The sequence below is a fragment of the Molossus molossus genome, unplaced genomic scaffold (genome assembly GCF_014108415.1).
Source record: "Molossus molossus isolate mMolMol1 unplaced genomic scaffold, mMolMol1.p scaffold_m16_p_8, whole genome shotgun sequence".
Lineage (NCBI taxonomy): Eukaryota > Metazoa > Chordata > Mammalia > Chiroptera > Molossidae > Molossus > Molossus molossus.
Window position 1 is genome coordinate 66,190,081 of NW_023425402.1, and position 18,201 is coordinate 66,208,281.

General features: G+C 44.8%; 1 protein-coding gene across 1 annotated transcript in view; it reads right to left on the bottom strand.

Annotated features, from left to right (window-relative positions):
* The window catches only part of NT5E (5'-nucleotidase ecto), a 59,087-nt gene extending 41,853 nt beyond the window's left edge, over nt 1-17,234 (bottom strand). Inside the window, exon 1 of the mRNA XM_036248590.1 lies at nt 16,854-17,234. Within this exon, the coding sequence (XP_036104483.1) occupies nt 16,854-17,192 (339 nt within the window). The 5' untranslated portion in view covers nt 17,193-17,234. The remainder of the gene's footprint in view (nt 1-16,853) is intronic.
* Between the last annotated feature and the right edge of the window lie 967 nt (nt 17,235-18,201).

Here is an 18,201-nt window from a genome sequence, read left to right on the forward strand (position 1 = left end):
AAAAAAAAAGAAAAAAGAACTAACACCCATTCTCCTCAAACTATTTCAAAAATTTCAAGAAGAAGAAAGACTTTCAAACTTGTTTTATAAGGCCAGCATGATTCTAATTCCAAAACCAGAAAAAGACATTACAAAGAAAGAAAACTACAGGCCAATATCCCTGATGAACATAGATGCTGAACAAAATACTAGCAAATCAAATCCAGCAATACATCAAAGAAATTATTCACCATGACCAAGTGGGATTCATCCCAGGGATGCAAGGATGGTACAATATTCACAAATCAATAAATGTGGTACACCATATAAACAAAATGAAAGATAAAAATCATATGATCATATCAATAGACGTTGAAAAGCATTAGACAAAATCCAGCACCCATTTCTGATAAAATGCTCAGCCATCTGGGAATAGAGGGATCATATCTCGACATAATAAAGGCCATATATGAAAGACCTACAGCCAACATCATACTCAATGGGCAAAAAATAAAAGCATTTTCCTTAAGAACAGGAACAAGACAAGGATGCCCACTTTTGCCACTCTTATTTAACATAGTACTGGAAGTCTTAGCCACAGCAATCAGACAGGAAGAAAAAATTAAAGGGATCCAAATGGGAAAGGAGGAAGTGAAACTGTCATTATTCGCAGATGACATAATACTATACATAGAAAACCCCAAAAACTACATAAAAAATTACTAGACTTAATTAATGAATTTGGCAAAGTAGCAGGATACAAAATTAAAATCAAGAAATTGATGGCATTCTTATACACCAATGATGAACTCACAAAAAGAGAAACTAAAAGAAAACAATTTCATTTACCATTGCAGCAAAAAATTAAGATATCTAAGAATAAACTTAACCAATGAAATAAAGGACCTCTTTGCAGAAAACTACAGGTCATTGAAAAAAAAATAGAGGAAGATATAAAAAAGTGGAAGCACATACCTTGTTCATAGATTGGAAGAATTAACATCATTAAAATGTCTATACTACCCAAAGCAATCTATAGATTCAATGCAATTCCCATCAAAATACCAACAACATACTTCACAGAATTAGAACAAATACTTCAAAAATTCATATGGAACCAAAAAAGACCTCAAATAGCCACAGCAATCTTGAAAAAAAAGAACAAAGCGGGAGGGACCACATTACCAGATTTCAGGTTATACTACAAAGACACTGTAATCAAAACAGCCTGGTACTGGCACAAGAACAGGCATATATACCAGTGGAACAGAACAGAGAACCCAGAAATGGACCCAAGGCAATATACTCAATTAATATTTAACAATGTGGCAAGAGCATACAGTGGAGTAAAGACAGCCTCTTTAATAAATGGTGTTGGGAAATTTGGACAGCTACATGGAAAAAATGAAACTAGACCATCAACTTATACCATACACAAGAATAAACTCAAAATGGATAAAAGACTTAAATGTGACTCATGAATCCATAAAAATACTAGAAGAAAATGTAGGCAACAAAATTTCAGACATCATATGCAGCAGAATTTTCACTGGTACATCACCTAAGGCAACAGAAACAAAGGAGGAAATGAACACATGGGACTACATCAAACTCAAAAGCTTCTGTACAGCAAAAGATACAATCATCAAAATGGAAAGGCAACCCACTGTATGAGAGAGCATAATTGCCAATGATATATCAGATAAGGAGTTAATTTCCAATATATAGAGAGTGCTCATACAACTCAACAAAAGGAAAACAAAGAGCCCAATTAAAAACTGGGCAAAGGAACTAAATAGACACCTCTCCAAACAGGACATACAAATGGCTAAGAGACATATGAAGAAATGCTCAACATCACTAATCATCAGAGAGATGAAATTAAAACAACAATGAGGTATCACCTCACACCTGTCAGAATTGCCGCCATCAACAAATCATCAAACAAGTGTTGGTGAGGGTGTGGAGAAAAGGGGACTCTAGTACACTGCTGGTGGGAATGCAGACTGGTGCAGCCACTATAGAAAACATTATGGTGTTACCTCAAAAATTAAAAATTAAACTTCCATTTGACCCAGTGATCCCACTTGTAGGAATATACCCTAAGAAGCCTGAAACACCAATCAGAAAAAATATATGTACCCCCATGTTCGTAGCAGCACTATTTATAATAGCTAAGATCTGGAAACAGCCCAAATGTCCATCAGTAGACGAATGGATAAAAAAGCAGTGATACATATACACAATGGAATACTATGCAGCTGTAAGAAAGAAAGATCTCTTATCCTTTGAGATGACATGGAGAGATCTGGAAAGTATTATCCTAAGTAAAACAAGCCAAACAGAGAAAGACAAGTATCTTATGGTCTGACTTATTTGTGGAATATAATGACCATAACAGTTAAAGGAATGGTGTAGTCCCAGAGATGTGGAAGTGGGGTACAGACTGACAATCACTAGAAGAGGGGGTGGTGGGGGAGAGATAAACCACAGAACTTATATGCATGTATGCATGAACAATGGACTTGGACAACAAAGCTGGGGACAAGGCGGGGAGGGAGGGGGAAGGGCTAATCAGTGGGGAAAAAGGAGAAACATCTGTAACTAAAATAAATAAATAAATTAATTAATAAAAAATCAAAAACAAACAAACAAATCTATTCTGCAGTATTACCTGGCTCTTTTTTGAGCCCTGTGAAAACTGCCCTAAATTTGTGCTTGCCAATTTTCTGCTGCTTTGCCCACAGCTTCCCTCATGCCTTTAACCACTAATCCAGATCTGATCTAAACTGCTACTTGCCACTTTTTGCTGTAATCCTCATGTCAGGCAAATGGTTTCTCTGATCTTAAATCATATTTTTATGTTCTCCCATTCTTGTTTCTAGTTTTTTTTTTTTTTTTGCTTTCTAAACATTTTATTTCTACTGTGAGGTTCATTTGTTCACTAACCCTACTCATTCACTAATTCTAGCCCATAGTAACCCTGTATATTTTTACTACAAACCCTACATTTCACTGCCCTACCTCTTCCTCTGTCCACGGCAGATGCCAATATACCTTTCTGTCATTTAAGGGAGTTGAGCCTAGTAAATGACCTTCTTCACTACCTCCAAGTAATTTCTTTACTCAGACAAATTTTCAGGCAATTATGAGGTGATCACATCTCTAATCATTTATTTCCATTGCACTGTATGCTAAAAAGAATTTAACTTAACATTCGATTATCATCTTTTGGATAGCAGAATCATAGAAATATGATGTGACCCAGCTCCTCACCCTTACTGCTGCCTTCAAGCAGGAGAAGCCTAAACGACTACTAAGCAAACCCCAAACCTGATGATTTTGTATAAAAGAAACTTTCTCCACTCTCCAGCTAGCCCAGCCCAGGATATTGGATCACCCAGACACCTGAGAGGCTGCCTGCTGTTTAAAGTTAAAAACAAATGAAATCACACGAGAGAGAGGAGATTTGCTTCTTCTGTGACTCAAAATCCCATTGCTGCCAAATGAACGCTGAGGAATACAGTCTGATGTTTTTTAGCACCTTCTGCGGTATTTGTCAATATTTACATTTGATGTGGATAGTTTGTGAAAGTACAGCGATGTTGGAGAAACTTTCTGTTGACTAAGGATAAATACCAGAGGGTTTGTATGAATCGGCAATGGAACAATGAAGATATTCTAAGACTTCTGACTCCAAATTTCTTGTTTATTTATTTATTGTTTATCCTCACCCAAGGATATTTTCCATTGATTTTTAGATATAGTGAGAGGGAGGGAGAGAGGAAGGGAGAGGAAGAGAGAGAGAGAGAGAGAGAGAGAGAGAGAGAGAGAGAGAGAGAAACATCAATGTGAGAGACACATTGATTGGTTGCCTCCCACATGACTCCAACCAGGGCTGGGCGTCCAACCTGTAACTCAGGTACATGTCCTTGACCGGAAATTGAACCCCTGACACTGTGATCTGTGGGCTGACATTCTAACTGCTGAGCCCAACTAGCCAGGGCCAAATTTCTTGTTTTGATTATTAGAAATACCCTGCCATTAAGAGGAAAAACTTGTGTCTAAACTTTGGTTTGAAATTCTCATAAATTCTGGACACAGGCCAAAATCTACCTTTTTTTTTTAGGGGATATGCAATTTCCTTATTTAGATAAATTTTCAGATAACTATGAGGTGATCACATCTCTAATCATTTATATCCAATGCATTGTACCCCAACAAGAATTTAACCTAATATTCAGTTATCATCTTTTGGATACCAAATTAAATTAAAGGTACCTCATATCCACCCAAACTGTAGTGCAAACAAATGCATGATGCCATAATGCCACTCTCCCCCAACCTGCAGTATCTCCAACACCAGAATCATAGGAATATAATGTCCATGGCAGATGCTAATGCGTTGATTGAGTCAGCCTTTCCCACTGAGTTTGGACTGAGCCTCAGAGTCATGCTTATCCTGCCCCTGCAGGGAGTTACTGTCAATCAACTAGACACTGACACTTGAGATGAAAGAGTTTTTCATGCTTACGCTATGATCATAATTTTACGTGTGGAATCTCTTTAATGACTTTTAGCAACAGTAAAATATGTCCTCAGTGAGTAACAAATGCTGGAGGCAATCAATACTTTCAAATAAAGAAGAAAGAATTCTCTCTGACTTTTCTGTCTTCACCATGCTCGTTCTAGGAATGGTGCGGATGGCTTCTGCCACTGAATTCAGTAGTCACTCAGCCAGTCTGCTGGCTGGCCACGCCATCCTCTGAGGCTATGCGCCAAATCACATGTTTTCACCCTCAAAGCTCATCCTTGGAGGAGCAGCCATTTAATTCATTTCCTGCTTTCACCCATAGACAAATGCTCTCATTGGTAGTGAGTAAATGGGTGAGCAGAAGAAATAGTGAGGACTCTCCTCAGGGTGAGAGGGAGGGAAACAAAGCACGTGGTGTGGGAGTGGGTCAGTGGTGGTGCCCAGGGCAGGAGGATCGAGGCCTGGGCTTTGGTGTTGATACCTGCTCCTGCCTGCAGAAGCAGAACACGGGGGCCGACTTCCTGAAAGCCTGTCATGATTCTGGAGTACTTTGTTTTTATGGAGAAATCTTCCCTTTTCTGATTTCCCCAGTTACATTTGATTGCTCAAAGCAATCTCTCTCCCTGTTATTAAATAATATTCATTAATTGGCCCTCAAAATCCATTTAAAATGTACCTAAAACAGGTGGAATAATAGGTAAGTATTTACTGAATGAATGAACAAGTCAATAAATAATTGGTGAGCAGGAGAGAGAAAGAGAGATTTAATCCCAAGGCTGGAGTCGCTGGTGCTCAGCCCTGTGCCAGCTGCCCCCACAGCCTCCCATGGAACCTGGACTTCTGTACCTGGGTCATGCAGTCTGAATGCTGCAACGGGAACCGGCTACAAGGCTCTCTCCATGTCAACTCAAAGGATAAGAGATCTTTCTTAAAGCTGCATAGTACTCCATTGTGTATATGTACCACTGCTTTTTGGTCCATTCATCTACTGATGGACATTTGGGCTGTTTCCAGATCTTAGCTATTGTAAATAGTGCTACTACAAACATGGTGTAGCCTGATTGGTGTTTCAGGCTTCTTAGGGTATATTCCTAGAAGTGGAATCACTGGGTCAAATGGCAGTTCACTTTTTAATGTTTTGAGGAAACACCATATTGTTTTCCATAGTGGCTGCACCAGTCTCCATTCCCACCAGCAGTGTACTAGAGTCCCCTTTCTCCACACCCTCACCAACACTTGTTTGATGATTTGTTGACTTGGAAAGTATTATCCTAAGTAAAACAAGCCAAACAGAGAAAGACAAGTATCATATGATCTCACTTATTTGTGGAATATAATGAACATAACAGTCTGAGGAATGGGGTAGTCCCAGAGATGTGGAAGTGGGGTACAGACTGAAAATCCCCAGAGGAGGGGGTGGTGGGGGAGAGATAAACCACAGAACTTATATGCATGTGTGCATGAACAGTGGACATGGACAACAAAGCCGGGGACAGGGCGGGGAGGGTGGGGAGTGGGGAATCGGTGGGGGGAAAAGGAGAAACATCTGTAACAAAAACAAGAAAAAGACACTGGCTCTCTGGTCTTTGGTGCCAAACTAGTGAAGAGTTCTGTTTTGAAACCCCTAGTGAATGGTCACAGAAGCCACAGAATGATAATTTCCTCAGGGAATCGGGCCACAAACAGCAAGCCAGCCTCCAGGCCCTGAAAGCTGGTAAGCCTCACAGGCCAAGGACGCCGTTGGCCTTCCCAGCTGGGAGATGTGTCCCCAGATAAATGAAGCTGTGGGGTCACTGGGGCCCAGCTCTGACACTGCTGATGCAGCAGCCTTGCCTAATTTGCCTCGACCTGCAGCAGAATTTTTATTTCAAGTTTTACCAGAAAATGTAGATTGTTTTCCAAGTTTTGAAAGGGCCCCTCCCCCTCTCCATTTCAGGCCTGCCCAGCTTGAAACCAGGCCAAGTGGGTTACAGACACTGAAAATACATAGGCCCAGAGAGGCTGGTGGGACAGAGGCCTGGACCACATTCCCGTTTCTTGTTTCAGGGGACATTAGGTGGAGCCATCTGGGAGTGAGTTGGTAGTGACCACCCTTTCTCCCAGACTCCCCCTCGTGGCTCCCCATTCCTCCCTCTCTGCTGGCCAGTGCACCCCTACCAGGTGAAACACCCAGAGAAGGGCACTAACTCCTAGTAACTTATGAATGAGACACTTGTGTGGATGCACGTGCTCCCAGGTGTTGGGGAAGAGCCTCCACCACCACAGAGAAACACCCGAAGAAGCAGTGAAACGCAGCAGCCCTACCCCTTTCCCCTCCGCAGCCCTCAATGGTAGCCAACCAGTCTCAAATCCTGTTGCTTCTGCTCCTGCCCCAACCCCAAATGGTCTTCTTCACCACACTCCACTGCTTCACTCTGACTCATCGCTGCTCACCCGGCCCTTTCCTGAGTCTACTAGCTGGTTTCCCGGCCACCAGGCTCCCACACTTCCCATCCGTTCACCACAGGCTGCCAGACTACTTTCCGCTTCAAGTCTCTCCAAGACTTCCCACTGCCCACCCAAACCCCAGTCCTGACTCCCTGGACAGCCCCTCCCCGATCTCCAAGAGCTGCCTCGTTTTTTTGTTCAAATTTCAGGGACTCTGAGTTCTGGGAACACAAAACCACTGTAGTGCAATGAGCTGCCTTAGATGCAGCTCAAGCCTGACTTCCTAGAGAAGTCTCAGTGCCCACCCACTGGCGATGCCCGCCGCTCTGTGCGCCTGTCATACCTGGTACGCACGTCTCTGGCAGTTAGTCCTCGGCATGGCTGTCTGTCCTCACATCTGCCAGAGGCAGGAGTGGTGTTGACTTTTCCTGTACCCACCAGGGCCCAGCAGATATTTACTGAACGGATAATAAAACCACCCACTCCCCTGCTCCCTTTAAACGGGTTCCATGTCACACTATGATTTGGTATGTGAGCCATTAAAACTTTTCAAAAGAAGGCAGGATATAAAAACAAACTAGTAAAGTAGTTAAGCAATAACTTAGTTGCAAAATGAGAGGGAACCGAGTTGCCTGGAAGCAAGTGGAAAGCTCAGGAGGTCGCATCACAGTTCACGCCCGAGCCTCGGGCAGCCCCTCCAGGGCACTCAATGACCTGGCTCTGCTCTCTTCATTTCTTGTGTTTTTATTTTTATTTCTACTAATATCTTATTGGCATTTGTTTGTGAATGGAACAGGTACAGTAAAAAAAAAAAAAAAAGTGTGTTGAACTGTTCTCTATGTGTCTTGGGTGTGCACATGTGAACATTATTTAGATTTCATAATGGCAGTTAGGGAGAACACAGAACATTTTGAAAAGTCTCTTTCTGTCAGAAATCTGCTGAGGAGACCAACTATTTGGTCTATTAAAGGACACCTGAATTAGAAAGGGGGGCATTTCATAGCCTCAGCGTTGTTCACAGGAGACTGTCAAAACTACCAGTGAACTTGGCATAAGGGCATGTCAAGAAAGAGAAGATTTAAAAAAAAAATGTGATTGATTTTAGAGAGAGAGAAAGGGAGAGGGAGGAGGAGGAGGAGAGGAGGAGGAGGAGAGAGAGAGAGAGAGAGAGAGAGAGAGAGAGAGAGAGAGAGAGAGAAATATCAGTGTGAGAGAGGAACTTCAGTTGGATGCCTCCCACAAGCACCCTGACCAGGGATGGAACTCTCAACCTGGGTGTGTGCCGGACAGGAAATTGAACCAGTAACCTTTCGGTGTGTGGGATGACAGCACAACCAACTGAGCCATGCTGGCCAAGGTGAGAATATATATTTTTTAATGACAAAAAGAAATATTAATAATTAATACTTTCATGCTACATGGCCAGGCCCTGTTGACATATTAACTTATTAAATTCTTATGATGCAATGAGGTAGGTGCCATTATTTGTCCTTTTCAGAGATGGGGAAACTAAGGCATGGAGCTTACTCCACTAGCATGCTTCAGAGCAAGGTAGTGAACAGGGGTAGTGAGGTTTCAGCATCCAGGGACTTAAGCATTCTGCAAAGCTGCCGCTGATGTAAACACCCAGAAGGGATGGTATCCTTCAACAACACTAGTCTCTTACAGTGTCCTAGAATGCCAAGTCATGAGGCTACGGTCCCAGCTCTCAGGAAACTGACAGGGCAAACAGGGAGAGAGCAAGACATAGCACATCCACCCATCCGTCCATGCACCACACGGGCACCACGAGGGACCTGTGTGAGACAGCCTGGCAAAGATGCAGGCACACCTGCCACCTGTCCGTTAGGGACCGGAGGGGCTCCGAGTGTGAGCTTTACCTCCATGGCACCAGTCAGGGGCAGCTCACGGGCAAATGCTGTCACCTGTAGAAACAAATGAGGAGATGACAACGTGCGCACTGAGGTAGTCAAAACGTTCCAAGTGAAGACAAGACGCTCAAACGCAATGTCGGAAGGAAAACAAATAAAAGAACTGATGTTAGAGCAGTGCAATTTGCATGATGCAGAAGAAAAGAATTTGTTTTAATGCACAGATACCAACAGTAATAATGTCAGAGAGCCATTAGTCAGAAATTTGCAATGCATGAATTTAGTCATTTACACTAGCTCACCCCATTAAGGACTGGAGGTTGCAGTCCACCCTATAATCTGAGGGTTAAGGGAAAGCCTGGTGTATTACACAATGGGGCTCAGTTCCTAATCACCCAGGAAGACTCAACAATGACCTTACTTTGGAGGGGATGATTACAAATTATGTATGGTTTTGTTGATACATTTCCGGCATTGTAGGCCTCTTCAGGTTTTGGGGTGTGCTCCACCCCCTAGTCTGGGGCCAGGGCTTGTCAGCCCTGGCAGGTGAATGTGACTTCTGATTGAATGGCAGAAATAATTGCAGGGCTCAGACCAGCTCAACTGCACTTCAGTGTTGGTTGAATGAATAAATAAATGAGTGCTGAACAGAGAGCATTTTTTATTTTTTACATCAGATGGACAAACTCTCCACACATGCAAAACATGCATATCAATGTTACATTTACTTGCTCAACTAATTGAGGTTTAGGCAGGTTTAACTACATCTCTGAGGGGCTAGAGGGCTCCAGCTAATGCTTGTATTATGTATAGAAGTAATTACTCAAGTGAAGTATCAAGAGAACTTTTAAATTCTAGCACTGCAGTTGAAGAAAATAGAGGAAGGAATTTACACAGCCTTCAGACGTATTGGTGAGTGAAGTACGGAAAGCTGCCAATTTGATGTGTATTTGGCTCTTTCCCATTTTCAGTTAAGCAAACACAGATGCTGGAACAGGAAAAGATGAGCTAAGAAGCTGCCTTTGCTTTCTTCTTCTTCTTCTTTTTTAAATCCTCACCTGAGGGTATGTTTTTATTGATTTTTTTTTAAGAGAGAGAAGGAGAGAAAGAAACATTGATGTGAGAGAGACATCGATCGGTTGCCTCCTGTACATGCCCCGAGACCTGGGATTGAACCGCAACCTTTTTGGTGTATTGGACACTCCAATGAACTGAGTCACCGACCAGGGCTGCCTTTGATTTCCTGAGGTCAGTCTCACCCAGCCCTGTTCAGAATGGAACAGAAGAAGCAGAGGGGCCATAACCACACACACAGGACCACATCGCTGAGGCTTGGGCATCCACAACTCCAGACAGTTGCAACTCCTGAGGTATGAACATTAGAAATACTACCAACCTTCTTGGCCTTTTAAAAAATACTATTGCCATCAGGATGTCTCTTTCAGTCTTCTCAAACTAGCATTGCTATTCTTTTGTAAGAAAAAGAATTTTATTTGTAAGCACTTGAATAGAAGGTGACTTCTCTTTATTTCAGGGATTTTTTTTCTGGGCAGGAGAGAGAACATGCTCATTGTCTCAATCCCTATGCATGGGTGTTAGAATTGCAGTCATTTCTGCTTTGCTTTGCTTATCTGCCATCCTTCATAGGTCTTACCTAACCTCTTTATTTGGTTAAGAAGGGGTCGAATGGGCACTTCCTCCTCCATCTACAGAGCAGTAGGTGTCACCCTAGCAGGTCTTGTTCACTGTCCTCAGTACTTAGCATTGAGCCTGGCACATGGTGGTGCTTAGTGAATATTTGTAGACTGAATGAAGAAATGAGCCACAAGGACAAAAGTTTGAAATTAGGCTCATCCTCTTGCATTCCTTAGGCCATCATTTTCTGTTACTAATAGGGTAACACTCCCACCTGGGACCCTCTTTATCCGGAAACAGTGGGAAAAGACCCAAACCATCTCTCCACAAAGAAATAGCTGCCATGAAAGTAACTGTGAGGGAGAAGTAAGAGAGTTGTCAAGCAAAATTAAAACTGTGTGTAAAATTAAGTCCCAGGGCAAACCAAGTTACATAGGCAGATTAGAAGCAAGACAGAAGGCAGGGCAGGGGTTGACATACTGAGAAATGACATGCAACAGACCACCTTCTCCAGTTCCCGATCTCATGGATGAGGAACCTGCTGTCCACACTCACATAACTAATGAGTTGGAAGAGACAAGCCGTAACCCTGGGTGTCCTGACATCTTATGCAAATCCCTCTCCTATGTCCCTATTTGTCACAGCGACATGGGTGTCCAACCATGTCCAGTAAGCCCGGAAAAAGCCTTTACATTGCATCTCAGTGCTGCAAAAAGCAGACTTTAGCTAAAGTAGAGGGATCGTGTGCCTGTGTAGTAGTGTCAAAGCCTGCTGACTCTCCCAGTCCCCCGACTTGAACCCTCTTAGTCACCACTTGATTACACCCTCTCCTAACCCATTCCTGTCAACAGAAGGTGAGCATGGCCAGCAATTACTGACCCTTTACTGTGGGCCTGCACAGTGCTAAGCACTTGACGTGTGTCATCATCTCTTCATCCTAACGGATGAAGACAGTCATCACAACCACCTCACCTATGTGGAAATGGAGTCTTCATGACATTAAATGGTCTGCTCACAGTCCATAGATTCTAAGAGGCAGGGAGAGGACTTGATTCCAGACGGAATCACCAGGGACTTTATTCTTTTAACCATAGGTCATACTGCCTCCTATTGGAACCGGCTCCCCTCGATCCAGCCTTTCTTTTCCTATCGTCACAGTTCAGTTCTTAGCATCTCACACCTACACGACTGTCCTGCCTCTTCTCCCAGCCTCTTCTGTGGCATCTTCTCCTTCCATCCACTTCTTCTCATCTTCCCAAATTGTGATTCTTCTATGTTGCTGAGAGGTTTTCTTCACATCAACCAATTCTCGGCAGACACCAACTAGGTGTCCAACAGTTCAATTCAATTCTGACACTATCTACGTGGAGTGGGCATGAGATCCCACAGGGTAAGACTCAGTCCTACAAGACTGCCCCCACGTCAGATGCCAGTCGCCAGTTCTGGGCCACCTACTTCTGACCAGTCAGCTACCAAACCTCCACAGAACGACTCACAGAACTCAAGAGAGTGCTTTAGTTACTGTTACTGGTGTGTTATAAAGGATACAACTCAGGAACAGCTAACGGAAAGACATGCATAGGGCAAGGTATGCAGGAGGTAAAGGGTGAGTGGGGGGGGGGGGGTTTCCACGCCCTCTCTGGACACACCACCATCCCAGCACCTCAATGTGTTCACTAACCCAGCAGCTCTCTGAACCCCATCACTTAGGGATTTTTAGTGGAAGCTTCATCACAAAGGCACAATTGATTAAATCATTGGCCATTGGTGATCAGCTCAATCTCTGGTCCCTCTCCCACCCCAGGATGTTGAAGGGAGGCTGAAAGTTCCAACACTCTAATCATGGCTTGGTCTTTCTGGCCACCAGCCCTCATTCTGAAACTATCTAGGGGTCTCCAGCCATCAGTCATCTTGTTAGCATATAAAAGACACTCCCAGGAACTGGGGATAAAGACCAAATATTTCATTTTTTCCCCACAGTCAGGCTCTCCCCAGAAACTTCCCATGGGGCCCCTGACAACAAAGGAGAGCCCGAGCTCTTCAAGGTGGCTTGTAAGCTGTACCCAGCCTCAGCTCCTGGATTGCTGCCACTCGCCATGGTCCGGGCTGGTGCACCGTGCAGGTTCCTGCCTCTGCACCTCTGCCTCCTCCTCTTACCCTTTAAATGAATCGAAACATTTCTTAGGAACACCATCTGTTTAGAGATGCGAGGAGCCTCAAAAATGAGCTGGCTCAGACCTTTTATTTTACAGATGAGAAGCTAGTGACTCGGAGAGGTGATGTCACAGCCCCAGATTATAAATTATCATCCTCAAAAGGCAGAGAGGTAATATGCTCCAAATTAATAAACTCTTGTAAACTTTCAAAAACACAAACCACAAGGCAAAAAAAAAAAAGATTAATTTGATTACATCAAATGAAGGATTTCTGTTCAATTAAGGACACTATAGATAAAGCTAATAGACGTAACACAATCAGAAGATATTTTTAAAGCTTAAAATTGATCACAGATCAATACCTAGAACTTCTGAAAATTAAGAAATATAGAGCAAACTCAATTTTACAAAAAGGGTAAAGAATGTGAACATGCAATTAGGGAAGAGGAAATCCGAAAAAGTCAACAAACATATCAAACTCACGATTTATTAGAAAATACAAGATCAAACAATGATGCCACTTTATACCTACTGGAAAGCTGGACAGTGCTGCAAAGAATCGGTAAGGATATGGGATTCACATCCTCGTGAGGATGAGGCTGGCGGGGATCAGGAGTGGTGGTGGATCCAGTCACCCAGGAAAGCAATCAGGCAGGCCTTAGTCTAAGTCAGTATACACATGCTTGTGGCCAGCAACCCTGCCCTTGCACATAGATCCCAAAGAAGTCCTCGCAGGTGGGACCTGCAGGAGGCTATTTGGAGCAGCATTCTTGAGGAATTGGCAGCATAATTTGTGTGATCTCCAAGTGGACCCATCTCTGGGCGGGAGGAGATGGTAAAGTCTGTGGAGGTCTCTGTGAAGCACAATGCACAGTATATGTACGTGCATGGTAGACAAAGAATGACAGGGACAAATCGTACAACCAGTTTAGGACAAAGAAGCCAAATGAGCTGAATAACAGGGTGAGTAACATAGTTTAAAAATACAAGCACCTCAAACAACAACAAAGGGTCTGCAAGTGCACACAGAAACAAAGCATGAACATCTAATGTATTAGAATGGTTGCCTACGTGGGGTGTGGTTACTTGACTAGGGGTTCCCTGGGTGAATTAAAGACAGGGGCGACTGTCCCCACCCCAGGGGCTGGCTCAGGCACCCTGGAGCAATTTGTCAGGGCTCAGGCTGCAGTCTTTTGGACAGAAAGTGAGCTGAGGGGCCAGGGCCTCAGAATCAGGGGCAGCTAGAGAGGAGGCTGACCTTATCTCCCTCAGCCCACCCACCTCCTTGGGGAGACTCTCACTTGCGGAGATGAATTCATTTGGCTTTGTGCTTGGTGGAAAGGGGGGCATAGTTCATAAGTCTGCTCAATGAGTGCACATTAAGGATAGTTTAGACAACGAGACTTAGAAAAGATGGTGGAGGGGATGGAGGAGGAAGGTAGGTTGTGCCAGGCTGTCCCAATCAGATAAACTGATAGCTGCAAAACCCAAGCCTTCCCTTTCTCTCAACAACCCCCCCCCCATTTTTTTTGCATAACACAGGGAATGAACTTCTACTGAGCACTTACTATAAGTCAGCATTAATTATCACATGTATTGGTCACAAAAATCCTATGTGCATGGTGGGGGTTATCCCTCCTGTTTTACAGGTAGGGAATTTGAGGTCGGAGGAAGTAACCTGGTCTCACTCACATTGTGAGTGCATCCACCTTGTCGTCCTGCTGTCTGGGGACACCAGTCCTTCCACTGCTTTCGACATCCTCCCTCTAGAGCTTTTTGCCTCGCAGCAGGTCCAGGAGGTCTGCAGTCTCCTGGGGCCTCCAGGGCTGTCAGAACGGCTCCAGCAGCGCTCACGGGATGCAGCAGGTCTAGGAAGTCTACACTTCCTCAGACACTAGTGTGGAGGGAACTCCTAGGGTTTAGCTGGGTTCTAGTAACTTCCTCTTTGCCACCCACACCCCTGAGTCCTTATCTGCGGCTCCTCTAACTAGGTCCAGCTTTTAGAGAACTGGAGATTCCCCTCCACAACTGTTTTTCACTAATCAGAATCTCCAGCTTCCTGAGATTCAACATGTGGCGGGCGGGTGGGTGGGGGAACCTTCACAGCAGAACATTAATAAATTCCCTGAGAGGCGTATAAACAAAATGACAGTAAAAAATTCCTGTAAAACAGAAATATGGCAGAGTTTTAGCACATGCTAAAGCATTACAAGGATTTTAGGCAGGTCAAATTATGTTTGCCAAACTCTAGACTTGCACAAAGTCCTGATGAGATGTTTTCAGGAAGGTGGCTTTCAGCCAGACTTATTGTTGGAGCTCCTCACCCTCTTTGCACCCTGCCAACTACATAAGTATACCTCCATCCAGCAAAAAGCATTCTAAACATTTCTGGTGGTGTTAGGCTAGAACTTGCAGATTGTCCCATTCCCACCAGAGTCCTGTATAAACACTTGTAAGATGAGTAACACCACAAGCTCAATTTGGCTTAAGGGGAAAACAGTATCATTACAGAAAACTATGAATTTTCCAACCCCTTTCCCCACCAAAAGGAGTTGACATAACTGTAGAGAAAAGGGTATCACAAAGAGAAAAGTTTACAAAGCTGTGGTTTATATGTGAAATTAAAACAAACTCATGTAAGGTTTATTCTACCCTTCTGGAGGGGAAATAGAGAAGTAGGCTAATAACAATGTAATTAGATAAATATTTATTCTGCCATTACCGTGTGCAAAGCATCAGACAGGTGGAGCTGTGGAGACACCAAGGCTGAGACCACACAGAGTTCTTGAAACTCACAATTCTTCTGTGGAGTCCAGAGGCTGGTGAGCCCCCCAGATAAGCTCTGGGATTTAGGGATCCCTTTGAATTGCTGCTGCTTCGCGCGGTTCTGATAACCTTAAATCCAACAGTCATAATGGAGAGTAGCTATCTCTCATCCCTCTGAAACAAGCTTTCTTATTGAAGAAAAAACCAAAACTAAACAACTCTACCCTCTTATCATCTTTTCCTGTCCCCCTTTCTCCAAGTTTCCAGGAAAAAATACAACATTGTGCTTTGCTGACCTCTGTGCTCTTCTGGTACAAAGTATATTATTAGGCCTCTGTATCCCAGACTGGACCACACCCCTCCTTCCCTTCCACGGGTGTGGACTTCACAGATTTCCCTGGACCCTTGCTCTGTTCTTTCTCTTCTGAAGCTCCTAAGATTTCTTGTTCCCAGTGTCTCCACAGAATTCCTTTCCTCTAGGATTTTACACAGGGTTACATTTGGGTGGTGGTGGTTTGCTTAAACAAACAAACCATACATGTTTTGCTTATACTTATTTATTACTGTGTAACCCACCTCTGCTACTTCTCTAAAATTCAGTCCAACAAATAAGGCATCATCTATAACAGAGCACTTGGGAGCTTGGACTTAAACTCTTGCACATGTTCTAAGAGTCCTTCATCTCTTAAATCGAACTCTTCCTAAATCTCTATTGCTAACCTGATTTTATTGAAATCCTTCGAAACCCCTGGGTTTTCAGCATTTTGAGCCTCTGGAAGTTTCTTTTCTTACATTTACACAGCAGTGTCTGTTAAAAATAAGAACTAACATTATAGAGGCTGCATATACTATATGCTAGGCAACCCTGTGAGGTAGATACAGTTCTTATCCCCGCATTACAGAGGCTGGAGCTGAGGCACTGAGAGAGTAACTAACTTGAACACGTGAGGTAGCTGAGCAGGGACTCTAACCCAAGGCTGAGAACTCAATCAAGGTCAAACTCCAATGTCAAAGGGCTAGAATCCACATTTATCCAGTCTCCCTCTTTTGGTGCTGGTGCCCAGGATAATGTACTCAACCTCTTTGATCCCGAGTTTTCTTTCCAATAAAATCGAGATAAAGCATTCTTTGATTGTTGGAGCAGTAAATGAGAGATGCTGACAGGTCTACTTGGGTCCCTGGCACTGGATAGTTGTCAAACTCCGACGCACCCCAGCTGAACCTTCTAATAAACAGGGCTGGGTCCTGCTCCTCTAAATACCCAAATCTCAGGGCGGGAGCTCAACTTCAATACACGTAAGACGCATCATCCAAGAGACTTCTGTGTCTGTAGCTGCCTGGCACACCGGCCAGTCTTGCTTTCTCCCCACATCGCTCCCAGGTGCTAGACTTCCACCCCGTGCCGTGCCATCAGCTCCTTCTCCACCCGGCTTCTCTCTCCGTCCGGACTCCTACCCCGGGGCTCCGCGTTAGCCACCGGCTTACCATGGCATCGTAGCCCAGGGCGTTCATGAAGTGCGCCACCTCAGCTCCCTTGTAGACGGTGAACCAGATGGTACCCTGGTACTGGTCGCCCGCGTCGAGCAGAAGCACGTGGGGCTCTGCGCGGCGGATCCGCTGCACCTGGGTGTACAGCCTGGCCACGCCGCCCACGCAGCGGGTGGTGTCCACGCACTTGCTTGAGTCCTCGCTGGTCTGCTCCAGCCGGCTGTGCAGATCGTTGGTGTGCAGAATGGTGAGCTCCCAGGCGCCGGCCGCCGGCCACAGCAGCGCGCCCAGCGCGAGGAGCCGGAGCGCCGGCGTGGGTGCAGCTCCGGGACGCATCCTGCCGTGCGTGGAGTGGGCGCGAGTGCAGGCGAACCTGGCGAGCGCAGGAGTCAGGCTCCTTGAAGAGCGGGGCGGGTCCGGGGCGGGCCGGGGCGGGCCCTCTGTCAGCCCGGAGTCCAGCCCGGTTGTCAGGCGCACGCCTGCTTGGTCACCCGATCCGACCCTGGCAGCCGGGGCTCCCCGGCGGCGCTGGCGGCCGCCACCCGCTCCTGCAGCAACAGTGAGGAGGTTGTTCCCGGCGAGGAGCGAGCACCAGCCGCGTCCCGACCCGACCTTAGAAGCTGGGCGCCCGATCTCACTGCTGGTGGAGTTGGAGGGTCCACCCCGCGTCTGTGTCTTCGCTGACTCTCGTCTGCGTTGAGGCACGAATTTTTCTAAAGAGAAACTGCACGGTTTGTGTTGAACTTGTGGATGTGCGAGGTATCACCGGAGAAGGGAAAGAGGGTGCGGAAAGGAGTGGAAAGAAAGGTGGGCGGCATGGGGTGGGTGGGGAGAAGAGTGAAGAGAGCCAGACGCAAGACAGAAGCGCTGGGCTTTGGGGCTGTGAGAACCACAACGAACGGATGGAGACGTCACCTGCCGCTCTCTTTCCGGTCATCATGAGAACTAAGTCCACTTTGTTCAGACGTGGAATCTCAGAAGATCAGAAATTATTCGAATCCAGTCCGCGTTTCCTCACGACCTTGGCAATCACCAGTCTACTCTCTCTCTATGAATTTGAGTACTTTAGATTCACATGTAAGTGGCATTATACAATATTTGTCTGTTGGCGACTGACTTACTTGACTTTGCATTATGTCCTCAAGACTCATCCATGTTGTAGCATGTGTCAGAAGTTCTTTCCTTTTCTTAAAATTCAGTTCAAGCAGTAATATTTTTTAATCATTTAAAAAAATGTTTTTATTGATTTTTAAAAAAATATGTTTATTAATTCATTTTTGTTGCAGATGTTTCTCCTTTTCCCCCCATTGACACCCCACCCCCTGTCCCCAGCTTTGTTGTCTAT